Source organism: Triticum urartu, chromosome 2A, assembly GCF_056163025.1.
Source record: "Triticum urartu cultivar PI428250 chromosome 2A, HENAU_Tu73, whole genome shotgun sequence".
In the NCBI taxonomy this organism is placed as follows: domain Eukaryota; kingdom Viridiplantae; phylum Streptophyta; class Magnoliopsida; order Poales; family Poaceae; genus Triticum; species Triticum urartu.
This window is the reverse complement of record NC_141874.1, coordinates 99213254-99228957: the sequence shown is the minus strand read 5'-3', so window position 1 is coordinate 99228957 and position 15704 is coordinate 99213254. Positions and strand designations below refer to the sequence as shown.

The 15704-nt window shown below is 46.7% G+C and overlaps 1 protein-coding gene across 1 annotated transcript; it reads right to left on the bottom strand.

Moving 5' to 3' along the window:
- Nucleotides 1-7438: 7438 nt before the first annotated feature.
- LOC147984075 (uncharacterized) lies at nt 7439-13312 on the bottom strand. The gene is made up of 4 exons (XM_087540973.1): nt 13017-13312; nt 9455-9510; nt 7576-8725; nt 7439-7463 (listed from the first exon to the last, which is right to left on the bottom strand). The coding sequence occupies exons 1-4, from the start codon at nt 13310-13312 to the stop codon at nt 7439-7441; spliced, it is 1527 nt and encodes a 508-aa protein (XP_087397099.1).
- Between the last annotated feature and the right edge of the window lie 2392 nt (nt 13313-15704).

Genomic DNA, 15704 nt, shown 5'->3' with positions numbered 1-15704 from the left:
ACATACAAGCACAGTATAACTCCTTCGCCCCCACCATGGCGATAGTATACACATTTGTCAGCCTCATTAACAACGAAACCAACAGATGTCAGAGTTGTATTAAACTTATCATGCCATTACTTAGGTGCTTGTTTCAGGCCATATAAAGATTTTATCAACCTACACACCTTTCTTTCCTGACCATCTATCACAAAGCCATCAAGCTGTTGCATTTAGATTTCCTCCTTTAGCTCTCCATTTAGAAAAGCCGTCTTAACATTCATCTGATGGACGAGAAAACCATGTGAGGCCGCCAACGAGAGTAATACTCGAATGGTGGTCATTCTAGCCACAGGTGAATAAGTATCAAAGAAATCTTCCTCTTCTTGCTGATCATAGCCCTTGGCCACAAGCCTAGCCTTGTACTTTTCAATCGTACCATCGGGCCTAAGCTTCTTTTTGAACACCCACTTACATCCAAGTGGTTTGCAACCATAGGGACGGTCAGTGATCTCCCATGTCCCGTTAGCCATGATGGAATCCATCTCGCTACGGACCGCATCCTTCCAGTAGTCAGCTTCTGGAGAGGCATACGCTTCTGAAATAGAAGTGGGAGTATCATCCACGAGGTACACGAAGAAATCATCACCAAAGGTCTTTGCAGTCCTTTGTCTCTTGCCCCTACCAAGGGTTTCCTCGTCATCCTCCTCAGGATTTTCATCATGTGTTTGTTCATAATATTTCATAGGGATGGCAAGTTCAGGAGTCTCCTCAGATTCCTGTCTAGAAGTGCTTTGCATATCTCTCATAGGAAAAATATCCTCAAAGAATGTAGCATCCTTAGACTCCATAATTGTACCGACCTTCTGGTCAGGTACCTCAGATTTCACTACTAGAAATCTATAGCCAACGCTGTTCTTAGCGTAGCCCAAATTAATGCAGTCCACGGTCTTGGGTCCAAGCTTACGCTTTTTGGGGATCGGCACGTTGACTTTCGCCAAACAGCCCCAAGTGCGCAAGTACGAGAGTGTCGTCCTTCTCTTTCCCATTTCTCATAGGGAGTGATCTCATTATCCTTTGTCGGAACTTTATTCAGGACATGACATGCCGTCAATATAGCCTCCCCCCACCATGCCTTGGATAAACCCGATGTATCTAACATGGCGTTAACCAAATCAGTTAGAGTACGGTTTTTCCGCTCGGCAACCCCGTTTGACTGGGGTGAATAGGGAGGCGTCCTCTCATGAATAATGTCGTATTCCGCACAGAAGGAATCAAACTCACTCGAGAAGTACTCTCCACCACGATCTGACCGGACTCGTTTAATTTTCTTTTCAAGTTGATTTTCAACTTCTGCCTTATAGATTTTAAAGTAGTGTAGAGCCTCATCTTTAGTATTTAACAGATACACATAGCAATATCTAGTGGAATCATCTATCAATGTCATGAAGTATCTCTTTCCACCTTTAGTCAACACACCATTCATCTCGCAAAGATCAGAATGTATGAGTTCTAATGGTGCCAGGTGTCTCTCCTCCGCGGCCTTATGAGGCTTGTGAGGTTGCTTAGCTTGCACACATGAAAGGCACTTAGAACCTTTGGCTAAAGTGAAACTCGGGATTAAATCCAACTTGGCTAGCCGCATCATAACACCAAAACTAATGTGACAAAGACGTGAATGCCAAACTTCAGATTCATTAACATTCGAATGAATATGGTTCACGACTTTATTACAAAAATCTGCGAGGGAAAGGCGGAACATCCCTCCGCTCTCATAACCTTTTCCAACAAAGAGTCCATATTTTGTAACAACTAATTTATTAGACTCGAAAACCAACTTAAACCCTTCTCTACATAGAAGGGAGCCACTAACGAGGTTCTTCTTGATGGCGGGGACATGTTGCACGTTCTTCAGCTGCACGATCCTTCCCGAAGTAAACTTCAGATCGACCGTGCCAACACCATGAACAGAAGCACTCGCGCCATTCCCCATCAATACGGACCCGTGATCTGTGACCTGGTAAGAAGTGAACAATGAAATGTCATCACACACATGAATACCTGCACCTGTGTCCACCCACCAATCGTTGGGTTGAAACACTGAAAAAACAGTAAATAAATTACCGTACCCAGATGCACCATTCTCATTGTTGCCCACAATCATGTTGATAGACTTGGAGTCCTGTCCTGACTTCTTGTACTTGTTTGGGCACTTGTTGGCCCAATGCTCAACCGAACCACAAGTAAAGCAGCCCTCGTCCTTCTTTTTCTTCTTGAAGGTCTTCTTACCCTTCTTCTTAAAGTCGGTATTGTGTTGGACACCGTTCTTTCCCTTGGGCTTGTGGGAGTTGAATTTCTTCTGGTTCACCATGTTGGCAACAAAAGTCCCTTCGGCCCCTTTTCCGTGCGAGTCTTTTGCCCTCGAATTCTGCTCAACACTCAGATGGCCAATGACATCCTCCACAGAGAATTCACGCCTCTGATGTTTCAGAGTGGTGGCAAAGTTCCTCCAGGAATTAGGGAGCTTAGCGATTATGCAGCCCGCGACAAACTTGCCCGGTAACTCGCACTTGAGAAGCTCAAGTTCCTTAACAATGCATATTATCTCATGAGCCTGTTCCAATACAGGACGGTTTTCAATCATCTTGTAATCGTGGAACTGCTCTATAATATACATCTCGCTCCCTGCATCGGTGGCCCCGAATTTAGATTCGAGCGCCTCCCACAAGTCCTTGGCAACATGCACATGTAAATATGCGTCGACCAGTTTATCTCCGATCACGCTAAGAACTGCTTCGAGAAACACAACGGTAGCCTCCTTGAACGCCTTCTCCTGTTCAGGAGCAATCGTTTCCGTGGAGACACCGGTGACCCAGAACACGTTCATAGCCGTGAGCCATAACGTGGTCTTAGTCTGCCAACGCTTGAAGTATGTACCGGTAAACTTATCCGGTTTCAGTGCAGCGGCAAAGCCACTTGCCGAGAAATTCCTACACATAATAGGTTTTTGGATTGTTGAGTAAATAGGAAATTTCTCGATTAAATTAATCCATGAGTAAATCACTAGCATGGCATTGACTAAGTTGATGACGTACTGACTCTGATCTAAACATGCACATACTAAGCAAACAGTAGACAAATCTACACATACTGCTAGTACTGCTAATATGAAAATAATCAGGAGGGGGATAAACGAGTTGTACCCTCCAGTAGGCCACGCAGAGGCCGCGGCTTTGGTGGCAGCAGCGGCATCCTCGGCGGCCTTCTTGTCGACTTCAGCTTTCTCGGCGGCGGCACGGTCGGCATCGGTGGACATGGTGATGATGAAGGCGACGCGGACGTAGAGGAAGTAGACGATCGGAAGCAAGCAATCGTGTAATCGCTGCCCAAAAACCTATTCTCCCCTCACCCCGTACAGGAACCATAAGGGCATGGTTTCGGAGACCTGCTCTCCCGTCGACCGTGTACGCGGCGGACGGGATGGAGTCACCGGCGGCAGCAGCAGCAAAGGAACGACGGTGGGCGTGCGCGTGAGCAGATGTGATCTGTTCGTGGAGGCTAGGGTTAGGAGACACCGCATACTTATAGGCGCAGCCACGTGGAGAGACGTGGGCTCGACCCACGTTCGAGTCTGTGACAGCCCATGATCCGACGTCTCAGATCGTGGCCCAGCTGTCAGAAAACTCTCCGTTAGTGACTGGCAAAAATAAGCGCGTAGGTGTGAGCTCGGCTCGGCTCAATCCCGCAACCCGCGGCGCGTCATGACGAGGCGTGGCGTGGCGAGGCGGGCGGCGGAGGAGGAGTGCGCGAGGGCCTCTTCTCTTCTCAAGCTCCAATAGCATGTAGAAGAGAAACCCTTATAAACCACTCCAACTCTCCTTCCACTTCCGGGGTGGGACTAAACTTTCCACTACACCTAGTGCCATATAACCCACATGGGCCCTTAGAGATTTTTTAAAAATTTCAATATGGGCCTAGAGCCCATCTCAGATTTCAGCAATCCCTCACCAAATCTCGAGGGGCCATTGTGTCCTCTGTTCCAATTGCTGTTTCGATATACCAGTATTTCAGTGAAGACCTGTTAAGGTTGAATTTCACCTAGAACAAGTGGCTACACTCCTTCACAACTGAACAATGGACTATGCCTTGAATTGTCAGTTTGGCGTAAAGAAGTTTCACTACATGTCTTACTAGTACTAGGCTGCCGAAGGCTGACCCCTCGGGTGGAGCATATAAGTCACACTCCTGGCCTATTCATGAGCTTACTAGAGATCACCCCAATCTCATAGACTGTGACCAGCAGTCAGGCTCATATAGGTGTGTTCCTCCAAAGATCGCTCTATAGGATAGCATCTTGCTTTTATAAGCTTTGGAACACATTGAGACCGTAGTCATCCTACCATACAGTATCGAGAGTATTGCATCTCCAACGGAGTGGGTTAGTATAGTTACTCTCCTCAGTTCACCACTGGCTTGTTTTCCCAGGTCCTAGTTCACGGGATCTCCGATCACATAGGTTGGGTTACCACCATGGCAACTCATGTGGGTCTCATACCCATCTCCCTCGATGCATTCTCTATCACAACACGTGATAGCCCTTTTGTAAAGGGATCTGCCAGATTCTTAGCCGTATGGACATAGTCCAACGCTATCACTCCGGAGTTTCTCAATTTTCTGACAGCTTTTAATCTCATTCTTATGTGTTTGGTGGACTTCATGTTGTCCTTTGAACTCTTCACCTTGGTGATGACAGTCTGATTGTCACAGTTCATAAGGATAGCCGGAACTGATTTATCAACCAATGGCAAGTCCATCAAAAGATCTCGAAGCCATCTCGCTTCAACACCAGATGTGTCTAATGCCGTTAATTCTGCTTCCATTGTCGATCTCGTTAAGATCGTTTGTTTGGAAGACTTCCAGGAAACAGCGCCACCTCCAAGAGTAAACATATACCCAGTTGTGGCCTTCATCTCATCAGCATCAGAGATCCAATTCGCATCACTATACCCTTCAAGTACCGACGGGTATCCGGTATAGTGAAGTCCATAGTTCATAGTACCTTTCAGATAGCGCATAACTCTCTCAACAGCATGCCAATGTACATCACCCGGTTTGAAAACAAACCGGCTCAGTTTGCTCACAGCAAACGCGATGACAGGCCTCGTTGCGCTCGCTAGGTACATCAGTGAACCAATGATTTGAGAGTATCTCAATTGATCTTTAGCCATGCCTTTGGACTTTCGAATCAATACGCTAGGATCATATGGTGTTTGAGATGGTGTGCAGTCCGAATATCCAAAACGACTCAACACCTTCTCAACGTAATGGGATTGCAGAAGTGTGATCCCACCCTCATTATCTCTTAGTAGCTTGATGTTCAAGATAACATCAGCCACACCAAGGTCTTTCATCTCAAAGTTCTGAGATAGAAACGATTTGACCTCCTCAATGACTTTGAGGTTTGTTCCGAATATCAGTATGTCATCAACATACAAGCACAGTATAACTCCTTCGCCCCCACCATGGCGATAGTATACACATTTGTCAGCCTCATTAACAACGAAACCAACAGATGTCAGAGTTGTATTAAACTTATCATGCCATTGCTTAGGTGCTTGTTTCAGGCCATATAAAGATTTTATCAACCTACACACCTTTCTTTCCTGACCATCTATCACAAAGCCATCAGGCTGTTGCATGTAGATTTCCTCCTTTAGGTCTCCATTTAGAAAAGCCGTCTTAACATCCATCTGATGGACGAGAAGACCATGTGAGGCCGCCAACGAGAGTACTACTCTAATGGTGGTCAGTCTAGCCACAGGTGAATAAGTATCAAAGAAATCTTCCTCTTCTTGCTGGTCATAGCCCTTGGCCACAAGCCTAGCCTTGTACTTTTCAATCGTACCATCGGGCCTAAGCTTCTTTTTGAACACCCACTTACATACAAGTGGTTTGCAACCATAGGGACGGTCAGTGATCTCCCATGTCCCGTTAGCCATGATGGAATCCATCTCGCTACGGACCGCATCCTTCCAGTAGTCAGCTTCTGGAGAGGCATACGCTTCTGAAATAGAAGTGGGAGTATCATCCACGAGGTACATGAAGAAATCATCACCAAAGGTCTTTGCAGTCCTTTGTCTCTTGCCCCTACCAAGGGTTTCCTCGTCATCCTCCTCAGGATTTTCATCATGTGTTTGTTCATAATATTCCATAGGGATGGCAGGTTTAGGAGTCTCCTCAGATTCCTGTCTAGAAGTGCTTTGCATATCTCTCATAGGAAAAATATCCTCAAAGAATGTAGCATCCTTAGACTCCATAATTGTACCGACCTTCTGGTCAGGTACCTCAGATTTCACTACTAGAAATCTATAGCCAACGCTGTTCTTAGCGTAGCCCAAATTAACGCAGTCCACGGTCTTGGGTCCAAGCTTACGCTTTTTGGGGATCGGCACGTTGATATTCGCCAAACAGCCCCAAGTGAGCAAGTACGAGAGTGTCGTCCTTCTCTTTGCCTATTTCTCATAGGGAGTGATCTCATTATCCTTTGTCGGAACTTTATTCCGGACATGACATGCCGTCAATATAGCCTCCCCCCACCATGCCTTGGATAAACCCGATGTATCTAACATGGCGTTAACCAAATCAGTTAGAGTACGGTTTTTCCGCTCGGCAACCCCGTTTGACTGGGGTGAATAGGGAGGCGTCCTCTCATGAATAATGCCGTGTTCCGCACAGAAGGAATCAAACTCACTCGAGAAGTACTCTCCACCACGATCTGACCGGACTCGTTTAATTTTCTTTTCAACTTGATTTTCAACTTCTGCCTTATAGATTTTAAAGTAGTGTAGAGCCTCGTCTTTAGTATTTAACAGATACACATAGCAATATCTAGTGGAATCATCTATCAATGTCATGAAGTATCACTTTCCACCTTTAGTCAACACACCATTCATCTCGCAAAGATCAGAATGTATGAGTTCTAATGGTGCCAGGTGTCTCTCCTCCGCGGCCTTATGAGGCTTGTGAGGTTGCTTAGCTTCCACACATGAAAGGCACTTAGAACCTTTGGCTAAAGTGAAACTCGCGATTAAATCCAACTTGGCTAGCCGCGTCATAACACCAAAACTAATGTGACAAAGACGTGAATGCCAAACTTCAGATTCATTAACATTCGAATGAATATGGTTCACGACTTTATTACAAAAATCTGCGAGGGAAAGGCGGAACATCCCTCCGCTCTCATAACCTTTTCCAACAAAGAGTCCATATTTTGTAACAACTAATTTATTAGACTCGAAAACCAACTTAAACCCTTCTCTACATAGAAGGGAGCCACTAACGAGGTTCTTCTTGATGGCGGGGACATGCTGCACGTTCTTCAGCTGCACGATCCTTCCCGAAGTAAACTTCAGATCGACCGTGCCAACACCATGAACAGAAGCACTCACGCCATTCCCCATCAATACGGACCCGTGACCTGTGACCTGATAAGAAGTGAACAATGAAATGTCAGCACACACATGAACACCTGCACCAGTGTCCACCCACCAATCGTTGGGTTGAAACACTGAAAAAACAGTAAATAAATTACCGTACCCAGATGCACCATTCTCATTGTTGCCCACAATCATGTTGATAGACTTGGAGTCCTGTCCTGACTTCTTGTACTTGTTTGGGCACTTGTTGGCCCAATGTTCAACCGAACCACAAGTAAAGCAGCCCTCGTCCTTCTTGTTCTTCTTGAAGGTCTTCTTACCCTTCTTCTTAAAGTCGGTATTGTGTTGAACACCGTTCTTTCCCTTGGGCTTGTGGGAGTTGAATTTCTTCTGGTTCACCATGTTGGCAACAAAAGTCCCTTCGGCCCCTTTTCCGTGCGAGTCTTTTGCCCTCGAATTCTGCTCAACACTCAGATGGCCAATGACATCCTCCACAGAGAATTCACGCCTCTGATGTTTCAGAGTGGTGGCAAAGTTCCTCCAGGAATTAGGGAGCTTAGCGATTATGCAGCCCGCGACAAACTTGCCCGGTAACTCGCACTTGAGAAGCTCAAGTTCCTTAACAATGCATATTATCTCATGAGCCTGCTCCAATACAGCACAGTTTTCAACCATCTTGTAATCGTGGAACTGCTCTATAATATACATCTCACTTCCTGCATCGGCGGCCCCGAATTTAGATTCGAGCGCCTCCCACAAGTCCTTGGCAACATGCACATGTAAATATGCGTCGACCAGTTTATCTCCGATCACGCTAAGAACTACTTCGAGAAACACAACGGTAGCCTCCTTGAACGCCTTCTCCTGTTCAGGAGCAATCGTTTCCGTGGAGACACCGGTGACCCAGAACACGTTCATAGCCGTGAGCCATAACGTGGTCTTAGTCTGCCAACGCTTGAAGTATGTACCGGTAAACTTATCCGGTTTCAGTGCAGCGGCAAAGCCACTTGCCGAGAAATTCCTACACATAATAGGTTTTTGGATTGTTGAGTAAATAGGCAATTTCTCGATTAAATTAATCCATGAGTAAATCACTAGCATGGCATTGACTAAGTTGATGATGTACTGACTCTGATCTAAACATGCACATACTAAGCAAACAGTAGACAAATCTACACATACTGCTAGTACTGCTAATATGAAAATAATCAGGAGCGGGATAAACGAGTTATACCCTCTAGTAGGCCACGCAGAGGCCGCGGCTTTGGTGGCAGCAGCGGCGTCCTCGGCGGCCTTCTTGTCGGCTTCAGCTTTCTCGGCGGCGGCACGGTCGGCATCGGTGGACATGGTGATGATGAAGGCGACGCGACGTAGAGGAAGTAGACGATCGAAAGCGAGCAGTCGCGTAATCGCTGCCCAAAAACCTATTCGCCCCTCACCCCGTACAGGAACCAAAAGGGCGTGGTTTCGGAGACCTGCTCTCCCGTCGACCGTGTACGCGGCGGACGGGATGGAGTCACCGGCGGCAGCAGCAGCAGAGGAACGACGGTGGGCGTGCGCGTGAGCAGATGTGATCTGTTCGTGGCGGATAGGGTTAGGAGACACCGCATACTTATAGACGCAGCCGCATGGAGAGACGTGGGCTCGACCCACGTCCGTGACAGCCCATGATCTGTTAGTGACTGGCAAAAATAAGCGCGTAGGTGTGAGCTCGGCTCGGCTCAATCCCGCAACCCGCGGCACGGCGCGCCGAGGCGGGCGGCGGAGGAGGAGTGCGCGAGGGCCTCTTCTCTTCTCAAGCTCCAATAGCATGTAGAAGAGAAACCCTTATAAACCACTCCAAATCTCTTTCCACTTACGGGATGGGACTAAACTTCCCACTACACCTAGTGCCATATAATCGACATGGGCCCTTAGAGATTTTTCAGAAATTGCAATATGGGCCTAGAGCCCATCTCAGATTTCAGCAATTAGCTTCGATAGAATATACGGCAGTTCCTTAGTTGGGTCGGCCTCGCTTTCTATGGTTGGTTTCTGACATCGATCATAATTCAAATTCAGTAGATGCAAGTAGGCGTGGTGGACAACATGAACCCTGAATCAAGAAAAGTGCCAAATCAATTGAAAAATATACGCTCCTGTGAACAGCGGCAACAAAGAAAACATCGTGAGACTTGGGGGCGTGAGGCCGACATCGCTAGGTTCAGAACCGACGGTACTAGCTTGCAGTGGCAGTGATGTAGGGTGGGACACTTTGGAGGGAGCCACATGAGGAGTCATTGTCCTTAAAGAGATAGGCTATAGGCCAGATAACAACAGATCCTATTCCGCACGTACCACCCCGATTGTTTCTTTAGTTGCTTTGGGTCGGCCCATTTATGTATTTTGACATTTTTCATCGCTTGTGGGAAGGATCTAGAACCTTCCCCGAACAATTTTTTTTCATGGGTTTCTTTTATAACGATTTTCTTTTTTTTCATTTTTAAAATTCAGGAATATTTATAAAGTTAATAAATTTATAAAATTTTATTTAATAATCCACACTTGTTGAAATTCAGAACATTTTGTGAAATCCAAGAATTTTTTAAAATAAATGAACATTCCTTGAAATCCAGGAATATTTTCAATCCTGAACCTTTTTTTGGAAAACGTGATCTTTCCCAAAATTATAAAAAAAATATGAAAATCAATAATTTTTAAAATTTGTAAACAATATTCAAATTCTTCAACATTTATAAAATGCATGAACATTTTTTTTTGCAATTCTTGAGCATTTCTCAAATTCATAACATTGTTCAGATTGGAGAACTTTTTTTTGAATTATTTATGGTTATGCCCTTTTTATGATTCCCAAATATTTAACATATGAAGTTGTTTTTTCTAAAGATAGCGTCAATTAGGAGCGGAACAACTAGAAGAAAGGACAGTGGGGAAAGTAGAAGAAATGGATCAACCCAACAACCTCAGTGTTTCCAGTTTTCCTTTTCTTTATCTTTTTTTCTTTTTTCTCTTTTGTTTCCATTCTCTTTTCTTAACAAACTTTTTCAAATCCGTGATCTCTTTTCAAAATTGATGGACTTTTTATTTCAAAATAGATGAACTTGTTTTCCAAATTGGTGATCTTTTTTGCAAATTTTGTGAACTTTTCTCAAAGTTGATGATTTTTTTCAAGTTCAATGAATTTTTTTCAAAATCAATGCATTTTCATAAAATCTATGAACTTTTTTTCAACATTGATGATTTTATTTCAAAATTGATGAATTTTTGCAAGCTGGCAAACTTTTTGAAATGGACATTTTAAAAAATAGATTTTTTTTAGTTTCAAAACTTTTCAAATTCATGGTCTATTTTTTGAATCTGTGAACTTTTCCTAGTTTCCCTGAACATTTTTTAAGCAGTCAACTGGTCATATGGTAAATGACATGTGGTCAACATGTACACAGCATGGGCTGAAAGCAGATAGCAGATTGGGTCGTCGAGCAGCTGCAAGGCACAGTCAGCTTCGTCAGATAATACTTCTGCATGATCCCCCACTTCAATTATTAGCAGTTGTGTTGATCTCTTTGCATTGATGATCGCATGAGTACTTGTCTCCACATCTGAAGCAGAGGCCATTCTGACACTTGTAATCCCGCAGCTCGCGCTCGCGCCCAAAGTCATCAGCGACTGGTTTGGGTATTGGAGCCGCGCGTTGGCCCGGAGCTGGCACAAGCGGCAGTACTGGTGCTAGAGGCGGACGAGCCATTGATGGAAACGCTCCTGACAGGGGCAGTGGTCGTCCCGCGGAAGCTGATCGAAGATGAGGACGCTGCATGTCCAGCTCCTCTTTCTGAATGCGAGCAAAAACCGTTTCCCGTGTGATGTTGTTGGGTGCCTGTAAACGTACTACCGCACACAACTGATCCTTCAGGCCCAATAGAAATTGAGTGAAAAAAATTGGTGCTCAAAGAGGGATCCAGAGCCAACAGATTGTACATATGAACCTCAAATTGTTGCCGGTACTCTGCTACCATGTTGGTGTGATGAAGTTGCAGGAGGTTGTGCATAGTGGGCTCAAATTCGTCCGGGCCAAATTCTTCCACCACAGCACGATGAAATACTTAACAGGTGATGTCAGTATGTGTCTGATGGAAGGCCCGAAGCCAGAGCAAGGCGTGGCCATCGACGTAGAGAGCCGCCGTCGCCACCAAGTTGTGCAACGGCACCTAGTACAGCTCAAATACACGAGATAACGATCCAACCAGACCCGTGGAGCCTCGCCCTCAAAATGGGGAAACTGGTGCTTTGGGAGGCGGGGGCGTACTCCTCGTGTTGTGTCGGTGGAGGTGCATGCCTCTGCAGTGCGGGCTACGCCCTCGGCACGGGCAGCGGTGACGGTCCTTCGTTGACGAGACGGGTGGCTTAAACCGCGCCCGGAGGACTTGCAAAATTGGGAGAGCGCTTGGAGGCGGTAGGGAACGGGGATCTGGCTGTGGCGGCTGGATCGGTGCCTCGCGCGTTGGTGCAGGGCGGTGCATGGTCGTCGACCTATGAACCGGTGGGCAGAGCCGAAGACGCGGATGGGGAAGCCACCTTGCGCACATCATCAACCTCCGCCGGCATGAGACCGATCTACTTCACCAAGCTCTACAACTCGAGTGAGACATGTGTGTTGAATGCGGTCTGCGTCTCCGGCCTCTTGTCCGCCAGGACCTTCTCCTCGTCGAATTTGGAGAGCAGTGTCTCCATCAGGGCCGTGAGATTTGATTCTTTTAACAAATTTTGGTGTTCTTTGGACATGAAGCTTAGAATGCCGGTGGCGGCTGCTTTTCTGTTTTCTGGTGCAATTTTAAAGTTGTACCCTTCGGAGTGATGATGGTAGGAAGCACAAGATTTGGATCTGTCTATGTTATTATTATTCAGCACTTATGGAAGCTATTAAAAATTACGCCCTGCATTTTAGTTTGGATTAGATTATGTATCACTTTTACTTTGTGAATTGTGATTTGGTTCGTTCCATATGTGTTAAAAAGATCAGGCATGATGCTTCTGATAGATATATGAATATGATGTTCTTGTTTTGATCTTCAGATGTGTGTTCAAGCCAAGGACCGTGTTTGCGAGGCGGTAGAGCTGCTGGTGGTCGAAGGAGCTGGATCCCATATATTTCACGGATACATAGAACGATTGTGATATAAATTTGCTGCGGTAGTTGATGAATATCAACATATTTGCTAGAACGATACTGGCCGCATGAATGTTTTTGTTTTGTGCTACTCCCCCGTTCATAAATATAAGATGTTTTACATATTTTATTATTATGGACTACATATGGACTGAAATAAATGTACAAATACACTAAAACATATCTATAAATACATCTGATTCAGAAAAAAGTTAGATCATCTTGTATTTACGAACACAGGGAGTACTATCTTTGAAATGTCCAGTGTTGCTAACTTGTCTGAGCTGAGCTGTTTGCCCCATATGCTTTGTATAAACAACTACAAACCAAGCAACTAACACGAACCAGCAGAGTTATTTCGTCCAACAAAGAAACCCATGCCATGTGTCGCTCCATCATGGGTGACTCGAGCATGAACCCTAGCCGTTGGGACCTACCTTCCACCACACCTCCTCCTCCTACCGTCGGCGATGCACCGCCAGGCGTCTTTATTCTCCTCTCGCATGGTGTGGAAAAGAGTGATTGCTTCGTTGTGCAAATGCACGGGTCGTGCGCGGCGTGGGGGTGCTGGGACCTGTTGGCTGGTGCAGAGGTGCGGGTGCGCCGCCGACGTGAAGTGTTGTTGGGCATTGATGCCAGATCTGGCCATTAGTGGACCGGCGGCCGGACCTTGTTGCCCCGGGGCTAGTGTCGCTAGCTTGGCACATTGGTGGAGCTCAGGAGGGCGCACCATTGATGCTGGCAGACGTCGGATTTGGCAAGGAGCGGGTTGTTGACCTAGCAGTGGTGGGCACACCGGTGTCGGGGCGCGCGACAGGCCGGCTGCAACACAGTGGTATGTGTGGATCTGGGCGCGGCATAATGAAGTGGGCATTTCTTCGGCTAGATCTGTTGCTATGGTGGTCGGAGGCTCGGCCAGCGATTGGGCTGCAAGCTAGATGTGTGTGGACTCCTGGAAGGGTGATGGTCTGCGATGGTGCTACTATGGAGCTTGCTCCTGGGTTTGCATCATCAGTGGTGCTCCTGCCCAGTGCTACGTGGTGTTGTGCATACCTTGTGTTGTCTTTGGTTTGGCGGTGGTGTGTTTGGGACGTCGTCTTCGACATAGATGCTTGGTTCTTCGGACTAAAGTCTTGCCCAACTTTGGTCGAGGATATAGTGTCAAAGGACGCCTTCGGGTGTGGTTTTCCTTGCTGGAGGCACCATCTGAAGGAAATATGCCCTAGAGGCAATAATAAAGTTATTATTTATTTCCTTATTTCATGATAAATGTTTATTATTCATGCTAGAATTGTATTAACCGGAAACATAATACATGTGTGAATACATAGACAAACAGAGTGTCACTAGTATGCCTCTACTTGACTAGCTCGTTGATCAAAGATGGTTATGTTTCCTAACCATAGAATGTGTCGGTGTCAAAACCGGCGGATCTCTGGTAGGGGGTCCCGAACTGTGCGTCTAAGGCGGATGGTAACAAGAGGCCGGGGACACGATGTTTTACCCAGGTTCGGGCCCCTCTTGATAGAGGTAAAACCCTATGTCCTGCTTGATTGTTCTTGATGATATGAGTACTACAAGAGTAGATCTACCAGGAGATCAGAAAGGCTAAACCCTAGAATCTAGCCTATGGTATGATTGTATGTTGTCCTACGGACTAAAACCCTCCGGTTTATATAGACACCGGAGGGGGCTAGGGTTACACAAGGTCGGTTACAAAGGAGGAGATATGCATATCCGTATTTCCTAGCTTGCCTTCCACGCCAAGTAGAGTCCTACCCGGATACGAGACGAAGTCTTCAATCTTGTATCTTCATAGTCCAACAGTCCGGCCAAAGGATATAGTCCGGCTGTCCGGAGACCCCCTAATCCGGGACTCCCTCAGTAGCCCCTGAACCAGGCTTCAATGATGATGAGTCCAGCGCGCAGTGTTGTCTTCGGCATTGCAAGGCGGGTTTCTCCTCCGAATACACCATGGAAGAGTTTGAATGCAAGGATAGTGTCCGACCCTGTAAAATAAGTTCCACATACCACCGTAGAGAGAATAATACTTCCATAAATCCAATCTGCTGACATGTTTTGATAGTATGACATCACTTCATGGCCTGGTTTTTATTCGAACCGCTTTTCTCAACCAGCTCCGCACACATCGCGAGGCGGTTTTCTCGATACGTCTTGTCAAAGCAGAGATCGTGTTCCCCTTATCATGGGATTCTCATCAATACGGACATGGGTATACGGCGCTTGGGGAATAAGCGGTTTTTCCAGGCAAGTGGGGAGACTCATCGCCTCCTCCGCCCTTATAAAAGGGACAAAGATCTACTTTTTTCACCCACGCCTTCTTCCTTCTCGCTTTCCCATTCCCGCACACTCGGGCTCTAGCGCCCAAGCTCGCGTTCTTCTTCTCAAACCACTCCAGCATGTCGGGAGCAGGAGGCAAGTGGATGGTCTCTTCCGTCACAGAGGAGAACGTCAAAAAATTACGGGAAGCCGGATATCTGGCCGCGGACATCGCACACCGGCTGCCCGATGTGGGGCAGATAGTACCAACGCCCGAACCCCATGAGAGGGTAGTTTTTCTTACCCATTTCGTCCGCGGACTGGGATTTCCCCTCCACCCGTTTGTCCGTGGGCTCATGTTCTACTATGGGCTGGATTTTCATGATCTGGCCTCCAACTTCATCCTCAATATCTCGGCGTTTATCGTCGTGTGCGAGGCCTTCCTCCGCATCAGGCCCCACTTCGGCCTATGGCTGAAAACCTTCAATGTCAAACCGAAGGTGGTGAGCGGCCAGCAAGCATAGTGTGGAGGCGCCATGGTGGGCAAGATGCCTAATGTCACCTGGCTCGAGGGCACCTATGTGGATACCATAAAGGGGTGGCAATCGGGGTGGTTCTACATCACCGAGCCGTGCGACTCCAACTGGGTGGCGGCCCCCAAATTCCGATCCGGAATCCCCACGCGGCTCACCTCCTGGAAAAAGAAGGGCCTGTCCTGGGGCTCTCCGGCAGAGTTGACCGGACTCCAGTCCTGCACCCAAAACATGACGAGCAAGAAAATCAAGCTCGTCAATGTGGTCCAGGTTATGCTCTTCCGCCGGATCCTTCCATGTCAATGGCGGGCA

What these genes read in the sequence shown, in the direction of transcription:
- LOC147984075 (XM_087540973.1), bottom strand. Translation starts at nt 13,312, where the DNA reads ATGGTGCGCCCTCCTGAGCTCCACCAATGTGCCAAGCTAGCGACACTA. An exon ending in GAATTTGAATTATGATCGAT is followed by an intron (nt 8,726 to 9,454) that starts GTCAGAAACCAA and finishes CCGCCGAGAAAG; the next exon opens with CTGAAGCCGACAAGAAGGCC. An exon ending in AATGAGAATGGTGCATCTGG is followed by an intron (nt 7,464 to 7,575) that starts GTACGGTAATTT and finishes ACTTCTTATCAG; the next exon opens with GTCACAGGTCACGGGTCCGT.